This window comes from Aulonocara stuartgranti, assembly GCF_965226115.1.
Source record: "Aulonocara stuartgranti genome assembly, chromosome: 2".
In the NCBI taxonomy this organism is placed as follows: Eukaryota; Metazoa; Chordata; class Actinopteri; order Cichliformes; family Cichlidae; genus Aulonocara; species Aulonocara stuartgranti.
Window position 1 is genome coordinate 26,925,428 of NC_138940.1, and position 17,393 is coordinate 26,942,820.

Here is a 17,393-nt window from a genome sequence, read left to right on the forward strand (position 1 = left end):
TCGGCGAAAGAGCGAGAGGGTTGCACGCTTGCTCCACATCCTTCCTATGATAGTAGTTGTAGAGCTGTAATCTGTTTCCTGACCTGAGGATGGGCCGGATGGAGTGCTGGCACTTCAAGGACGAGTCCTTGAGCCCTCGGTTGTCTCTCAGGGGTCGGACGAATTATAAACTGAAACCTTTTCATCTGACACAGCAGAGGCGATTGTGCCATCCTGCGTAAAGCCTATTGTTTGCTATCGCTGTTGCCTGAATGGCTTATGTGTGCGGATTTCTTATTGAGTTGGCTGTTCAAGTGTTTTTCATTTGTTTATGACATTATCTGTTTTATATTCGTAATGAGATTTAGTAACTCCCTGGACAGCGCTTTGTTAGGCTATCATCACAATTTAGTGTGTTTATTTTTCTGTGAAGCCGAAGGCTCTGCCGGCCTGAAACCGAGGGAACATTTTAATTACAACCATTCAATCACAACATTGTGTTTTAAGGTCAGAGAGGTGGATTGCCGTAAGGGCTCCGGAGTGGAAACGCATGCCCACAATAACAAACAATAATCCTTTGACTCCCTGTTATTCAGCTCTCTCCCTGAGGTCAGGCTCTTCATAGCTGAGGAATCACACCATGTTCATATCAAGGAAAAATATTATTTCTCATATGTCTCATCAACAGCTGCTGCTTAATGTGTGGACTGTTCTAAAGGCACAGCAAGGGAGGAGTCCGGAGACACTTTAATGCTGTAATGGATTTCCAAGTGGCGAAGCAGCACATTATTATATATATCTCACTGGACTTGCGCTGATTATTCTGCACTTTCCATACGATGTTTGTCTGACCACCGCAAAGGTGACCCTGACAGTTCACAGATAAAGCACACACCTGCACCCGAAGGCCCATCTCTGTGCGTGCGCATGATTACACAAGCGCACACCCCCTTCTGCCCTCTCTGACTTATGGTACACAGGTTTTCAATTTTCCAAATCCCTCCCTGTACGATAAAACGGGACTGATAGCGGCTCGCTACGGGCATGTTGTGCTCCTAGTACATGACTTTTATTCACACTCTGAGGACTCCCCGAGGAGGATGGATGAGTGGGTGGTGGGGGTTAACAGGATTTGGTCAAGTCTGGAAGAAACTCTGTGCAGTTTAGTCTTGGAGGCATCATTACTTACATCTGACCCGTTGGATGAGTTATTACGGAGACTTAATAGAGAGGCACTCCCTCAGCTTATGTTTGTTTAACGTGAGGAAGAATTTGTGTCCAGAAGCATGCCAGAAGAGATCTTTCCTTTACATCAAATTAACAACCAGCATTTGACCTAAACACATAAAACTGCATTGACAGTTTGGTGTCAGAAGGATTTAAAAACATTTTTGAAATTTGAGCCTATTTTTGATACATCAAAAATACCATTCCTTCTTACATTCTTATATTTGTCTGCAGGCTGCCTCTGTTGCTTTATCTCGCAGTGGCATTTGTTTCCTTCCTGTGGTGACTACAGTGCTCCCGTGGTGGCTTTGTAAGAATTTCTGATGGTATTAGGATTACCTGCTAAGCTATTTAGGTGTCAGGACGACTTTAAATGCTTTGGGAAAAATCCATGACAGAAAATCAATGCCAAACGGTTCTGCAGCAACGCAACAAATGGGAAAACCCACAGCTCCAATATTGCAGTGCTCTTATTGCACGTTTTTATTATCCTCCACAGTTATTATCCGCAGTTCTAAAAGTCTTTAATACAGCGGGATGAAACGCAAGACTTTGCAGGAAGGAACTTTGTCATGGATGTTTGGCTGACCCTCCACACCCCACCTCCCTAGCCCGTACACACCACCTCACACGCTCACACCCCTCTCCAGCTTGTTTTATGAACTGGGTGGGTGGATGTGGATGCGCTCCCGTCACGAGCAAAGGAAAGGGAAATCGTTGAAAATCCCATTCAGTGCCTTATGCATCCTTTTAAACTAAACGAGGGGGGAAATTGTGTGTGTGGTGTGTGTGTGCTTTTCCTTTTCCTCAGCACTTCGGCTATGTCCTCTCTGCGCAAAGCAGCCCACAGACAGACAGCGTTCACCTGAGTTTCCCCCCCTTAACCCCACCCAAGGACCTTCATTGAAACCAGCTTCTCCACTAAGAGCCTGTTAAAACCAACCTGTCCTTTTTCTTTTATTCTTCTAAAAAAAAAAAATTTAAAGAGAGAGAAACTCAGCTCAAGCTTGTGCACTTCTGGACCGGAGATCTGGAGATGAAGACAGACTTTATGCTGTTCTGTCGGACTTGGATTGGACTAGCATACGCCTCAGGTGAGGAGACATCTCATAACGCAATGAGTCACGGTGGAAGTTTTGAGCGCAACTTTATTTAAACGAAAAACAAAGTGAGGTGTTGCACTCTAGGTTTACACCGGCTTTCCTCTGCTGTGAGGTGGATTGAGCTTTTAATTTAAGTTGCTTTAAGTTTTACTCGAGGTTTGAACGAAGCCAGGTGGATGTTAATTGTGCGCATTTGTGCGTAGGGGCTACTTCCCGTGTTATCAGCGTGTTATTAGCTGCAAAGTTTATGCGTAAAAACTTTAACCCACTTTTAATCAGTCCTTTTGACAAACACTAAGAGTGCACATCTTTTGGTAGAGTGTAAGACTCAACAAGTCTACATGCAGATAGGCACTAGGGGGAGGCATGTTGTTGTTCTGTTTGATGAAGATGTAGCTGTTAATCGATGGTGCCTTAATCTCAGGAGATACAAAAACACCAGAGGATTCAGCTGAGCTGACTTTTAGTGACTTTGCATCAGTTGTGTGTGTAGAGCTCACTGGGCTCCCATATGTCGCTGAGGGTCCAGAGCTTTTCTCTGCAATCTTCTGGTTTTTGGTTTTTTTTTTGTGGCAAGCAAAAAGCTCTGCCTGCACATGTCTTCCATTGTCACTTGTGTGTCTTAAAGTCAAACAAGTTCAGCCAGGCTGTGTCTAAATAATCTAAAGCACGCTGGTCCTCTATGCACGGTTTAAATTAGATGTATGAAACATCTACAGCCGAGAATGCTCGCAGCTTTCCGTAAATGACTGCATGTGGATGTGGATGAGCTGTGCCGGTTGGGTCACATGAATCCACTGAGAACAAGAACCAAACCCGAGTTTTCATTCCCATCAAAAAAAATGTGACCTTTGAATTTTTAAAGCTCTGTATAATGTTTTTCTCATCTTACGAGCCTACTCTGCAGGGTGTTCATCCATACAGAGGCCCTCTGCTTCTCAACTGGTACAGAAAGCATAAAAATGAAACAGAATGTTGAAGAACTAACCTGGAGGCATTTTTCAAGTCTCACAGTGGGAACTTACGGGATTGATTGACACTCTGAAGCGGAGAGGTGGGAGAAAGATGGCAGTTTGAAGCTCAGAATTGCTGCTTTTTGAAATCACTTCAGACTGGAATCAAGTCAAGCGTCATGTTATGCTCAGCTGCTTTATATAGGATCCAGACTTGCTGAGGGCTAAATATGGTCTTGAGGTGTTGGAGATGTGGAGTTAAAGCAAAGTGTTTCTTGTCTTTTTTTCCCACTCGTGAAACAGCATCCAAGACAGAAACATCAGAGATCTTTGTCTGTGTCTGCCTCACTTATAAAATCTCTCATCAAATAAATTCAACAAAACAAAGTCTTGTGTTTAAAGATTATGCACGTCTTTGGCCTGAGGGATTTTCTTAACCCTCCTAACCCCACACTTCCCAGATTTCTTTCTTTCTCAAATGCGTGACATTAAAAAGCCATTTCTGAGTTTGATGTAACTGTAACTAGATCACAGACTTGCCCTTATTATGATCAGAGGGAGAGATTAAAGGTGAGTCCATTGTAGACCCGCCAGCCCAGAAGTCATTGTCATAAGATGGGGAGAGCAGATAATCTACGCAGCAGCTGCATTTAAAAAAGCTCCTGCCCGAGTCATTTTGTCCCATCTTGCTTTCACGCTCTGCCTCTAGTTTGAATTACAGCAGTGCAAAGACATTCATCAAAGAAATTCTGTCTTATTTAAGAAAGACATCACGGGGGAAACTTCTGCTGCTGTTTGACAGCGTTGGAATGAATAGCGAGTCACTGATTCCTTCATTCTCCCCTCATAATTTCCTTCATTTTGTTGCGCCGTAAGTGGCTTTTTAAACCCTTTCCAGTCAAAATGAGCCACATATGAGAAAAAAGAGAGAAAACAAAAAAAGAAAACCTGAGCTCCTGAGCCAAATGATCTTTGGCTTGCTCTCTGTCTTGGGTGCACAGTGTTGATATTGCTTTTAGCAGAGTGTTTTCTGTACGCATACCTCTGCTTGATCAGATCATCCCAGAAATCTGACTCTCAACTTTGGGTATTATTAGGGCCCGAGCACTGAGAGTGCGAAGGCCCTATTGTATCTGCTCCGTTTCTTATTATTATTATTATTATTATTATTATTATTATTATTCACCCCAAACAAGGGCCTTTTTGAGGGCCTAAACATGCTCAAAAACTCATGAAATTTTGCACACATGCCAGGTCTGGTGAAAAATTTTGTATTTTAATGGTTTTACATATGAGCACTGGGAAATGGCTCTACAGCGCCACCTATGCCTTGTTAAATGCAGCCCTACGACCACATCGTTTGAGCTACATGTATGAAATTTGGCACACATGTGTATCATGCCAAGACGAACAAAAAAGTCTGTGGGCCCATTGACGCAAACCCAACAGGAAGTCCGCCATTTGGAAGAGAAGGTGACATTTTGGCTCTAATTTTGCCATTTCCATGCCTCGAACTTTAACGAACTCCTCCTTGGGATTTGGTCCTATAAGCTTCAAATTTGGACAGTGTCAACTACACCCTTGTGCCATGTTAAATTGCGGAGCTTTTGAGTTTTCACAATACTATGAGGCCGTGGCGCCATGGCGAATTTCGATGACTCGCCATGAAAATCTTATTGCCTCTCATTTTGTCATACATTTTCTGACCTTGACCAAAGTGAACACATATGATAAGGCTCCACCCCTGAACATATTTCAACTGCCATATTTGACATCAAGGACAGCGCCACCTAGTGGGAACAGGAAATGTCATGTTTTACACTTTGGGGTACAGTATAGTGATGGGTGACATCTGCAGCCTCAAATTTCTCCAGGAAAGCCTTAAGGAGTTGGTCTTGGGTTACAGTGAAAACTGTGAGTTTTCGCGAAAGGGTGTGACCCCAGCAGCATGGCGAACTTTGATGTCACGCCATGAAGAAACAAATTAGTATAACTCAATGAAATCCAGTCTGATCAGTACCAGACTTTACAGGCATGATGTCAGACGCGCCCTGAACAGATTGATGTGCCCATTGTCGGTAATACGGACAGCGCCACCTAGTGGCAACAGGAAATGTCATGGCTTTAATTTTGTTGTACTGATTTTCACAGGTTCATCGTGGCCACCTCAAAAGCGGTGAATGTCACCATCAGTCCCTCGTGATGCTTCAGTGCAAAAATTGTGACTTTAAACTGAACGGCGCACCCTGGTGGCAACGCTGTTCACGATGAAAGATGAAGTGGCTTTTGAGGGTCTTGGAAAGTTTATAGAGGCTTGAAATTTGGCACACACCTCCAATGTGACGAAGGCTTTGTTGTTATGTGATCATTTTCATTGAATATCCCAAAATGGCTCCACAGCGCCCCCTACAAAATTTCAAAACATCAGCCCCTGCTCTGTGTTTCATCTATGAGTCTGACACTTGGTAAGCTTGTGTAAGATATCAAGATGTACAAAAAAGTCTCTTGGAGCAATATCCCAAATCCAACAGGAAGTCAGCCATTTTAAAATTAATGTGTAATTTTGATGACATTTTCCCCCCTTTTCAGGCCTCATACTTTGACGAACTCCTCCAAGGGATTTCATCATATTGAAGCATTCTTCAGTGTGTAGAATCTAAAGACCTTTGTGATGTTAAATTGCGAAGCTTTTTCCGTTCAGGGAAACGGGGTGGTCATGGCGGCACGTAGAGTTTCAATCACTCGCAAAAAGCAGTAATCTGCTGTCACTAAAAAACAAATGTCCAATCTCTCCCAAAGGTCGCAGGTGTGATGAGACTCGAGCTTGGAAATGTTTGTTATGCTATTTGTCAATAATGGTTAGAGCGCCACCTAGTGGCATGACTATAATCCTGGTTGAATAAGATGAAATGTTAGCTGGTGATTAAAAGCATGAAATCCATCAATGTGACATCACATCGGACGTGCCGGTTTGAGGTGTTGGCAGTGGCTCGACGTGCCGGGGGTGCGAGGGCCCTCATAACGCTGCTTGCAGCTTTAATTCTAGTTGTACCCTTATAGAGGTTGAGTTGTTTTAGCTAACAATACCCCCTCCTGGTTCTCAGTGCTGATCTCAGGATTCAACCTCAGGACTCTGCGGTCCATGGTGTCCGTTCTTGAATATCTTGTTCTGTCAGCTACAGAGCCTCCTCTGAGAGGAATGCTGCTGCTGCAGTAAAGTCCAAATAAATAAGGAGTCCAGTGGCTCACTCATCGCTGGCATGGAGCAGTGAGGCCCCCTGGGCATTTGGGGCTCTGGTCACTCACTTTCTCATTATGCTAAAGCGCAAATACCCCAAATACAGCTAGAACTGAGAGATAAGCTCTTTCAACACCAGGAATCTGAATCAGAGGCCAAATATGTGTCCAAGTTGGTGTTAGACAGTTGATGGAAACCATCTGTGGTATTTTTGTTTTCAAATATCTGACCCCTGCATGTTTTCAATGCCCAGTTTCCAGAGGTGTGGACTCGAGTCACATGACTTGGACTCGAGTCAGACTCGAGTCATTAATTTTATGACTTTAGACTTGACTTGAAAAAATGTTCTAAGACTTGTGACTTGACTTGGACTTTTACACCAATGACTTGGGACTTGAATTGGACTTGAACCGGTTTACTTGAAAAGACTTGATATTTTACCCCAAATATAAAATTTAACATGCATATTATATAGAGATTGAAAATGTGACGTCATTCACGGGTAGAACCGCAAAGGATTCTGGGAACTCGTGGCAAGCGGTACTAGCGCATGCAGGCTTTCAATTAAAATCAGTTATACAGCGATAAAAAGAAACACAAAAATGTCAAGAAGCTGTTGTATTATTAACTGCAATAGCCGGTCGCATGACAGCCACGGGAAGCCGACGGGTAAAGAGATCAGTTGTTATCGGATTACGACGTTGAGGAGAAATTGTTCATGTTTCCGAAGTAACAAAGACGCGACTGGATTGCAGCCATTCAAAGGTCAAATATAACGTCCCAGAACACTCCAGCTCACAGGTTAGTCTGCTCCAAGCATTTACACGAAGGTCAGTATTTTTTAATAGTTAATACGTCATTTTCATAACATAATTGGTGATATAGGTTACAAGCAAGAACAGAAATTGTCGCGCTATGCTCCTTTGTTTATTGTGCATAAATAGTGAATTGTCCTGACACAATATTGCGTTTCGCTTCTGTTATTATGGTACATTGACAAAAACATATACTTTTATTCACAGGATAAAACAGGTTGTTTTGTATCACTAATTGCCCAGTACGATTACAGCATACAATGTTGTTGTCACTGCTACATTTCTGTGATGGGTACCAGAAATTATTTCCACTACTAATTAATTACCGTTGAGCTCAAATGTCCTATTAATAAACGGTTAAGGAATGTGTATTTATGACGACAATTTGTGAGACTGGTAAACTTATGATACGTACGATGGTCTTTCGTTCTACACGGTGCATTTCAAGGTCCTGCACCCATCCGGCGGTAAACTGTACCTGGGCTTGTTGCAGTGACCGGAAGTTACTAAACTTCATGAGTGTATGCACTCACTCCAAGAACCGTATGATTATAAATATGCATATAAATATGCTAAGATGAGATAGCTGACTTCATCTAACTAGCAAATGTTGTCCAGGCTACGTTGGTGATACAGTTTTTTTTTATGTGTATGATATTTTTGTCATGCGATTTTAAAGCCGGTCCTACAACCGCATCTAAGAATAACATGCAGCTTATCTCAGAACTGTCGGTGAAAATTATTCTTGCAGCTAGGTTTAATTGAGCTGCATTTTAAAGAGGTGCAATTTCACAATTTGTGTATATTTTCTAAGTTCACTATTTTGTCATGTGTTGAGAAAAACACAGATTTAAAAATTACATGGTCTAATATTTACATTTAGCATAACTGCAACATTATTTTTTCGTTTGTTTTTTTTAAAGACTCGAAAGGACTTGAAATTCAAAGTTTCAGACTTGTGACTTGACTCGGACTTTTACACCAGTGACTTGAGACTCGACTCTGACTTGCCTGACATTACTTGAGACTTGACTTGAGACTTGAGGATAAAGACTTGAGACTTACTTGAGACTTGCAAAACAATGACTTGGTCCCACCTCTGCCAGTTTCTAGTCATGCTAGTTGCATTGCTTTGCAGTATCCAGTGGCCACCATTCTGGTCCCAATGTAAACATCTAAATAACTAAAGAGAACCATTAACTTTTGGAGAGGCGCCACTTTTCTATTCAACTATTTTGTCTCTTTGTTGATATTTTTGAATTTCATTCGTTATCTTCTCTTGGATCAGCTGTCATAGCACAAAATCCCAAGAGCTCTGGTGATACCCCGACATTTCTAATACCACCTTAAGAGTGACGTTAGTGGTTTTGGAGGCAACATCTCACTAACAACCGATCACAACCGATCGGGATGCCATGAGATTTGATAAAAGCTCCGTCTCTGTGAAGATGAGCTTTAGTCACTTCAGCGATCCCCACATGCTTTTCATGTAAAAATATAGTATAGTAATGCTGCTGTGAGATAATACAATGACCAGCCTCACCACCCATTTTGAATGTTATTAGCCACTTTTGAATTTTTCCCTTTTACTCTGTATGTGGTGCACATCTTCATTATTAATTGGACATTTGCACACATGGGGGCGACTATCGGGGGTGGCAAAAATGATTTTCTTAAGGGCCCACATGAAAACCTGGGCCAATAAGCTGAACTCAGTTTAGCTCAGTGTTAATGTTATCTTTTTACAAGTTTATTGGTGTAGCCCTCCACAACAATACCAGTTTCTCATGAAGCCCAGTTGGGAAAATGAATAGCCCACTCCCACGTGGCTCATGAAGTAGTTTGATCGCCTGTCCTCCAATGTGACAGGGGATTAATGGGGGATTTATACCTCTATTTTAAATTTACACCACAGGTGGGTCATAATCGTAGACCCCTTTGAAACCCTACAGCACTACTTATGCCACAACCTGATGTCCAGCTCAATGGAAGAGTAACTGAGGGAACTAAGGGAATCATAATCGCTGCCTTAACATAAGGACTCACGTTTCATCAAATTCCTGGAGGGAGATTGCAGAACGGAAATCAAAAATTGGAACGGACGTGAGGAAAATGACAAGGAAGTGGAAAAAAGTTGAGAGACAAATATGTTTGCCTCCAAAAAAAATAAAATAAAAACAATTTTAAAACCCATCAAAAACCAAAACTAACCACAACAAAGAGCGGGGGCCCGGGAGGAATAAAACATCCCAGTATTTTATTTGTTTCTATTGTGGCTGGCATATAAAACACCGGAACACAATCACAAGGAAACTAACATATCACACACGCACAAGGATGAGTGCTGGCAACAGCATTGGCCATTTACGTAGGTTATGTCGTAGGCTGTCCAAAGATTCACTGCACAAGTCTAAATCAGCCGTGGGAAGGGCCTTGAAGGTGGGGGTGCTGAATTAGGCAGGCAGGCAGGCAGGCGACGGGGTACTAGAGTCTAAGGTATAAAATTATATTATATTATATATATTGCAATTATTGCTTAATTATAATATTAAACTGCTCATCAGCAGCTCATAATAAGCCAAAAGTTGCCTTCATCTGGGTGCAGGTTATAAACCTCCAAATTTACACTCAGAAATTAATTTTACCCTTGAGGCACACTCCTGTTCAGAGTCTGAGCATATTTAGCTGGTTATGGGCAAAGCCTCTGAGTAAGTCAGAGTCATGTTAGCAGGGGGTCAAAGTTCACAAAGGTTTAGTGGACAGTTGGAATGTGTTCTGATAACAAGCAGACTAGTTTTTTAACTTGTTTCTTACGTTTTAAAAAACGTCTGTGCTGCTATATCTCTATGGTGCAACTAGCGTGTGTTGCTAACTTTTGGAACTATCGTGAGACTCCATGATCCGCCATTGCTGTAAGAAAGAGAAAGGCCCATTGGACCTTTTTCTTCTTTGTGGTACGGACTCTTCCATTCAGTGGCTCTGGTGATGTCTGCCTTTTGCAACAGGGGGCGCCCTAGCATCCGCAGCACCCCTGCTGCCTACAGTCTTGGCTGTGAGTGTGTTTGGGCAAAATATTGAACCCCAAAATGCCCAAAAGCGTTTATCAGTGTGTATGTTTGAGAGATAAGCATGCTTCATATGTTGTATAAAGCACTACATGAATGTCTGTGAATGTATAAATGTGGCATGGAGATGTTAATAATACTATAAAAACACTTAAATGTCAATCCATTTACGAGATGGGAAAAGACTTTGCCATTCCAGCTTCCAAATTGCCAATAGAGTTTTAGTTCAGTTGTTTGCAGGCATAAAAAAAGGTCATTAACATATTAAAATGTATTTAAACAAACAACAAACCCAAATACATACACAAATAGGCCCACACGGACAATCTAAGGAGCAGTCTACAGCATTCAGTCTGCAGTCTGTAGGCAAGGGACGAGATTTTTGGTACCAGAAGCTTTCTCTGGTTTTAAAGTACTTGTCATTTCTACATGTAGCTGTAATCGTCACATGTGCATGCAGAGACCGACAGATGGAACAGGAATATGAATCAGCCATCTGGTGTCCACTGTCCGGACATCCTGATACATTGGAAGCCCAAAAATATTGGCTGTTGCTCCCAGAGTCAGCTAGCTGATGGGTTAACAGATTGCCTTGATAAGAGGGAGGTTGTGACCCACTTCGTAGCTAAATAATTGCTACAAAGCCACAGGTGATGTCAAAACAGTTCAAAAAGAAAATTAATCAGTACTTTCATCATGTTGCACTCAGTTGGTGATGTATAAACTGACAGATAATTGTGTGTTAACAATCAAAAAAGAGAAAAATCAGCCTTTGTCTTGTTGTATGAATGGTTCCATTGACCCACCACAAGAAAATAATGGTTATTCTTGGTTATTCGGCCCTTATTGTAGCACCTTTTCAAAATCAATAGAGTTGTCGTATGAAAAAGAGAAGTTATACAAATGGCCATGAAGGGATTTTTCAGAACCATATCTCCATGGTCATTTCAGTGTCCCTGCTGTGCAAATGAAATGTTTCAGTGGGCTCTATTTTCTTTGCACTCTTTAAAAAAAAAAATCTCACCACACTTTGAATAATTACTGTGCAGAGGAGGTTTCACCTATTGATTTTCCTCCTGTCTCTCATGTTCACCCAGGCCTGAGTTTCATGTTGCAGTCCATCACAAGGACAGCATTTTAGCGACGCTTTGATGGCTGAATACTTGAACTGTGAGTCTCTGAGTGTACAGAGCCACCCATGGAGGGTGAAGAGCTTATACAACTGCACGAGTGAGTGCTGTGTCACTGCCGTTGTTAATCGACATTAAAAAGAAAAACAATTGTGAGGAGTCGTGCACAATCTGTCGTGTCAGCTGGGTGTCATTCTACGGGGCGACAGGTTGATGATCAAATGAGAGAGTCCAGAATAATCAGGGGGTTTCAGTTCACAGCTACAAATGTGTTGACTTCACAAATTGTCATGACACGCTAATGCAAAAGTAATTGCATGGGATCCAACAGCCATACGAGGCAGTGACGACATTTATTGTAAGTTATGTTGTGAGGTGCAGGAGGAAAATTCTTCCTTTGTGGCATCCGTGGCCTGATACCTCTAAAGGCAGAGACCGGCTCCTCGGACGCAGTGCCTGTATCGCAGTTATATTACAGCACTCCAAAGTGCCTCTGTTGCTTAGAGACAAACATAATTTGGAGCCCTCGTAATTCTAGCTAGAGTCGCCATCGCTATTACTTTCAAACTGCTGCTCAGGCTCGGGCAGCTGTGTGGGTTTAGGGTTGTGACTTGTCCGTGTAGCATATTATTGGTCACTCAGAGTACTTGCTGTGCATTGGAGGTCACTTGAGGTTCATGGGAAAGGGTCTATTGGCAAAGCCTGAGGAAATTGCCAGCTTCCCTCCCTTTAGGCACTCAGCACAATAATTGCTGACCCAGTACTCCCTACTTTGCCCTTCTTTTCTCCGGCATCTTAAGCTGCCGCGGTGATTTAGTTTGCCGGGAGATCTGACACGACAGCAGCAGAGACTTGTTTATGGCCCGAGTCTGCACGAATCAGGTAACGAGCACAGCAATGAAGCTCCTTAACATTTGGCTTCTAAAGAGGCACAGCGTGATTTTTATGAGCATGCAAGCCATCACAGCAGGGCTGGATTGTGCTAATCTTTGGCACTAATGTTGGCATTCTTTCTTTTTGTACATCTAGTTGTAAAAGGAACATTTTAGATTCTTCCACACAAAATCATCATTGCCAGAAACAGGGGCAGAGCATTTACCAGAATGTACTTGCTTCCCTTCTCAGTGGAGGAAGCAATATCTCAGTTATAATAATGATGACAAGCCAAAAAAAAAAAAAAAAAAAAAAAAGAGTCACTGCTGCAAAGGAAGAGTTGAGCTGTCCGGTGTGCCTGTGTGGCAGGTACAGGAAGGTTTAGTCAGGGTCAGAGGTTTTAAACATAGGAAGCTGGCCCAGATGGCTTGCCGTGGCATCCTTATGTTTGCAGCCCTCCTCTGGCAGGATGTTGGAAAGGCTTTTTCTCCCCCAGCAGTGGAGAGGACAGGGATGTGGTGGATGTCATCCACCTATGTAGTAACAATGAAATCAAAGCCAGGCTGCCAGTCAGCCAGTCGCCTGGATTTGGCCCGGCCTTGTGTCCAGATGACAGAGGAAGCTGGGAGAGAGAGGGAGAGAGGGAAGCGTGTCAGAGCCCGTGGCTGACTGACTTCACATCCAAAGTGCAGGTCTGCTCCGTGGCCTGCTTGGCCTCCCGTCCTTCGGCAGATATATGGTGCTATTTCAGAGCCCTCTAGCCTTGGACCTCAGCCAGTAACACAGTAACAGTGTAGCTGCATCCTCAAGCTGCTCTTAATTTTAACCCTCGCCACCAAAAAAAGTTGAAACATTTTGTACATTCTTTTCATGTGTGTTTCGCTTTCCTTTTTTTATTACTGTAATTAAATCTAAACTGAATTTCCATTGGAACTTTGCTCATGGATATTTTATATAACCACACAGCGACTCCGCACACGCCTTACCATAATCATTATATCTGTGAAAGACTTTATTTTTAAATTCCCTTGAGTCACTCCTGTGTGCTAAAACTAAGAGTCTGACAAGTTATTTGTTTGCAAATGGTTCCTCTTTTCCTGTTCCTGTCATGTGACTGATCAGAAACAAAACTACAGAGGGGAGAGGAAAACGCTGACGGCAAAATCATCTTTAGTGTCCATGAAAACGGGAAGCGGGAGACGCGTGAATATGATAAAGAAAACAGGAAATTTGCTCGCAGTGAAAAACACCGCTCTGCTTTTCACACGAGCGCCCTGTGTCGCTCCTGAGGAGAGAGAGCGAAAGAGAGAAGGGCTCATCTTCACGCCTACTCGCCTTTGATGCCCACGAATCCCGCTTGCCTTGCATCCGCCTGATTCTCAGAGAAGCTTTACATTTTTAACTGGCTTAAAGTGCCCTATGGCACTGAAGCTTTCTCTCTGTGTGTGATTTATCTAGTCAGCAGGTGTCCTTCACAGACTATAGGAAGCCCACATTCAGTATTGCGTAAATGTGACAAAAACTCCCAATGTGAGCCATGCAGAGAGGTCAGCAAATAAAATGTGAGTGCGCATATCAAGAGGCTTTTAAATGGGTTAAAAATCCAGTGTGTATGAATCACCGTAGGTCCACTAACTTCAGCAGTTCTGCAGTTCATCTTGCAAACGTAGTACATTTGGATGTAATGTTGCCCCTGGAACTTTGATTATCTGGAAATTCTTCTTGTTTTCTGCACGAGAAAGAGAAATCACACTGATGTACTGCTTCTGTTGAGCTCCCAGCCATCAGTAGGGGAAACACAAATGGGAACAAGAGATTTGAAACACACATTTTTTTGATTTATGGATTTCTGCTGTGCGCACAGGTTTCCTCTTAATAAAAGGGAATTTTTCCCCCCGTTGTTGCTATAATCAAAGGAAGCCGTGCAGTAGGCTTCTCTCTGAAATATTGTGAGAGAGCTTGACCTTATTATGTCAAGTGCCCCCTGAAATGACATCTGTTGTGATTTGGCATAATGCAAATAAGATTACATTGAGCTGAATGATATGGGTGAAAATCAGGCTGGAAATGCGAAGGCAGGAAACAATTGGACCTGGCTGGCTCTAGCATGCTGTGCATTCAAGCATGCATATGATTTTGCTGTTCTAATGTAAACCAAGCCTAATAAGCTTTGCTGTGCATCTGCAAGTGTCCCAAATAAATTAAACTTTTCCAGCATTATTAAGATCCTTTTTCTTTGTATTCAAAGCTGGAAATTGCTGCAAAACACTGGGATGCAGACGTTTTATGGCCCGTTAGGCATTCTGAGTCTTTCGAATTAATAAAATGCTGTTTACAGATTTTATTTGACAGGAAACCAGTTGCACTTCTTTCCTCCCTGTCAACCATTTAGGAGGCTGGCACATCAAAGCGAGGCCCAATGGCACTTGTGGAGTAAACAGACACAGTTGTCCTTGCAAGTGTTTGACTTCTGGCACAGAGCTCACATATATACATCTGGGACTTCCATCTTGTAGAAAATCAGAGGGGCCTGCTTTGGGAAGTCATCCGGCCGGTGTAACCATATCCCTTTATATGGCTGATGTCAAACATGGATGGAACTTTTTTTGCTTTTTTAATATTTTTTTTATGCCTATTATTTCTTCTCTTTTACAAATCTTTTAAACTAATCTAAGAATGGGTTTTCACAAAACAAGAGAGAAATTCTATTTTCTCAAGAGAAATGTTAGGTTTCTTTACAAGGACATGTTGAGTGAGCTGCTTCTCTGTTACAAAGCCATGTCAAATGACTGTCAGTGAGGAGGTTAAATCTTCTGCAAGTCTTGAAGACAGAATTTAATTATTTTTGACAAGCCCTGGTGATCAGAGTGTCAGATACCGAGAAGTCGGTGAGCCGAATCACAAGGTTTCTAAAGTCATCGAGTCGCTGTCACTTCAGCTGCTTCAGACATAAAGGAGGCTCGGAATTAGCCTGTCTCTATGAGAGCATGTAAACACAACACTTAAGTGCCTGAAGTCATTTATAAATCTAATGTTATGTGTTTATATCATGTGTAATCATTAGATAACAGAATCCAGCATGAAATTACTGTGATATTTGTTGGTCGAGGCTAATCTCCCGAAGCTGCTGCTTATCTCTGCACCACCAGCTGGAATGCATGGGAAAGAGGGGAACCAGGCTTGAAATATTTTTCTGGCTCTCTGTCCGTGTTCACATTTGTAAGGTGCTTGTAAATGGGCCAATCACCACTCATTTTGCTGTTTCAGGCCAGGGAGTCATTCCGAATAGGGTTTCGACATACAATCATCTGCGAAAATGATTTATACCAATGATTTGGCACGATCCAACACATTTTCCAGCAAACCTACTAAAGTGTACATCGCTGTTAACCATTCTCTATATGTCTGTATTTAATTTTGTATGCCTGTGTGGGCGGCTGCGGTTTGGGAGGGAGTGCACATTGTTCACTAATTGGAAGGTCAGCGGTTCAATCTCCAGTTTCTGTAGCAGTTAGAAAAAAAGTGTTAACATGTGTGTTATTGTGTTTTACATTTAAAATATACACGCACTGGCCTCTTCATCAGTTACGATGTGTTAGTGCTGGTTGGTCCCGAGTGTTCCCTGAATTCAAGAAGGTGCTGGAAACATTCCTCGGAGATTTTTGAAAGCATCACACAGTCGATGCAGATTTGTCAGCTGCACATCCATGAAGTGAATCTTCTGCTCCAACACATCCCAAAGGTGGTCTGTTGGATTGAGATCTGCTGACTGTGGAGGCCACTCGAGTACACTGAACTAACTGTCAGGGCAGGTTGGATCCACGCTTTCATGTTGTTTATTCCAAATTCTGACCCCAAATCAGACCAGGCAATGTTTTTCAAATCTTCTACTGTCTAATTTTGGTGAGCCTGTGTGAATAGTAGCCTCAGCTGCTTATTTTTAGTTGACAGGAGTGGGCGCATGGTGTGGTCTTCTAGCCCATCTGCTTTAAAGTACAACGTGCTGTGCATTCAGAGATGCTCTTCTGCATAATTTGGCTATAATGAGTTCCTGTTGCCATCCTATCAGCTTGAAGCAGTCTGGTTATTCTCCTTTGACCTCTGATATCAACAAAGAATTTTTGCAGAGAAAACTGCCTCTCTCTCTCTGTATTTTCTTTTTTTTCAGACTCCGTAAACCCTTAAGATGGTTGCTGGGAAAATCCCAGTAGGTCAGTAGTTTCTTAAATACTCAGACCAGCCCCACATCTCACTTAAATGGCCTTTCTTCTCCATTCGGATGCTCAGTTTGAAGTTAATCAGGTCCATGTCTGCATGCATAAATGTATTTCGTTGCTGCCAACTGATTGGCTAATTTGATAATTGCATTAACGAGCAGCTGAACTTGTGTACAAGTAGTTGGACTTTATGAAGCTCCAGGTGTTCATCAGCTAATGTGACTTCATGTTAAATTTGGAGATGAGTTAGCTGATCTGTAACTTGAACACCACATTTGCCTGACCTTTTTTTTGTCAGTTACACTGACATTATCAAGCAATGCAATGTGCCCTGTATTAGTTGCTGTATTACAACGCAATGACACAGGACATAAAAGACTGTGTGTCTCACACAAATGATGAGAAATCAGTGGCTGCATTTAATGTCAGCAAATGCATTATACATAAGCCATGACTTAAAAAAGAAGTGGCCAGAAACAATTTAAAACTAATTTAAACTGTCGCCCAGGTGCTAACACCAGTTAAATAAAAGCAAATTAAAGACAAACTAGACATAACTGAGACACTCATTTTTCTTTAGGAAGCTTGAAGCCTTGTGTACTGAAGGATAACTCAGATTACTCACTGTCCACCCACCGACTGTCCTCCAGCTGAAGCTCTTGTTCAGGAACACAGCCCTTGCAATACACGGTGACCATTAACCTTTCTGTTCTTCACAGTTTAAGGCATACCCAGATAAATGAGTGATTGTCATTGCAGTCTGCCATGAAAAGCAGCATGTAAGCTCAAACCA

The 17,393-nt window shown here is 42.3% G+C and overlaps 1 protein-coding gene across 2 annotated transcripts in view; it reads left to right on the forward strand.

Annotated features, from left to right (window-relative positions):
• The first annotated feature begins 1,859 nt into the window (after positions 1-1,859).
• Positions 1,860-17,393, forward strand: part of flt4 (fms related receptor tyrosine kinase 4) — a 52,815-nt gene continuing 37,281 nt past the window's right edge. The window contains exon 1 of one of the 2 annotated variants that reach the window (XM_082508097.1): positions 1,860-2,300. In XM_082508097.1, coding sequence (XP_082364223.1) covers positions 2,243-2,300 — 58 coding nt within the window. In that variant the 5' untranslated portion in view covers positions 1,860-2,242. Of the gene's footprint in view, positions 2,301-7,236; positions 7,302-17,393 lie in introns of those variants that run through there. The other variant, XM_082508098.1, reaches the window with a different exon arrangement.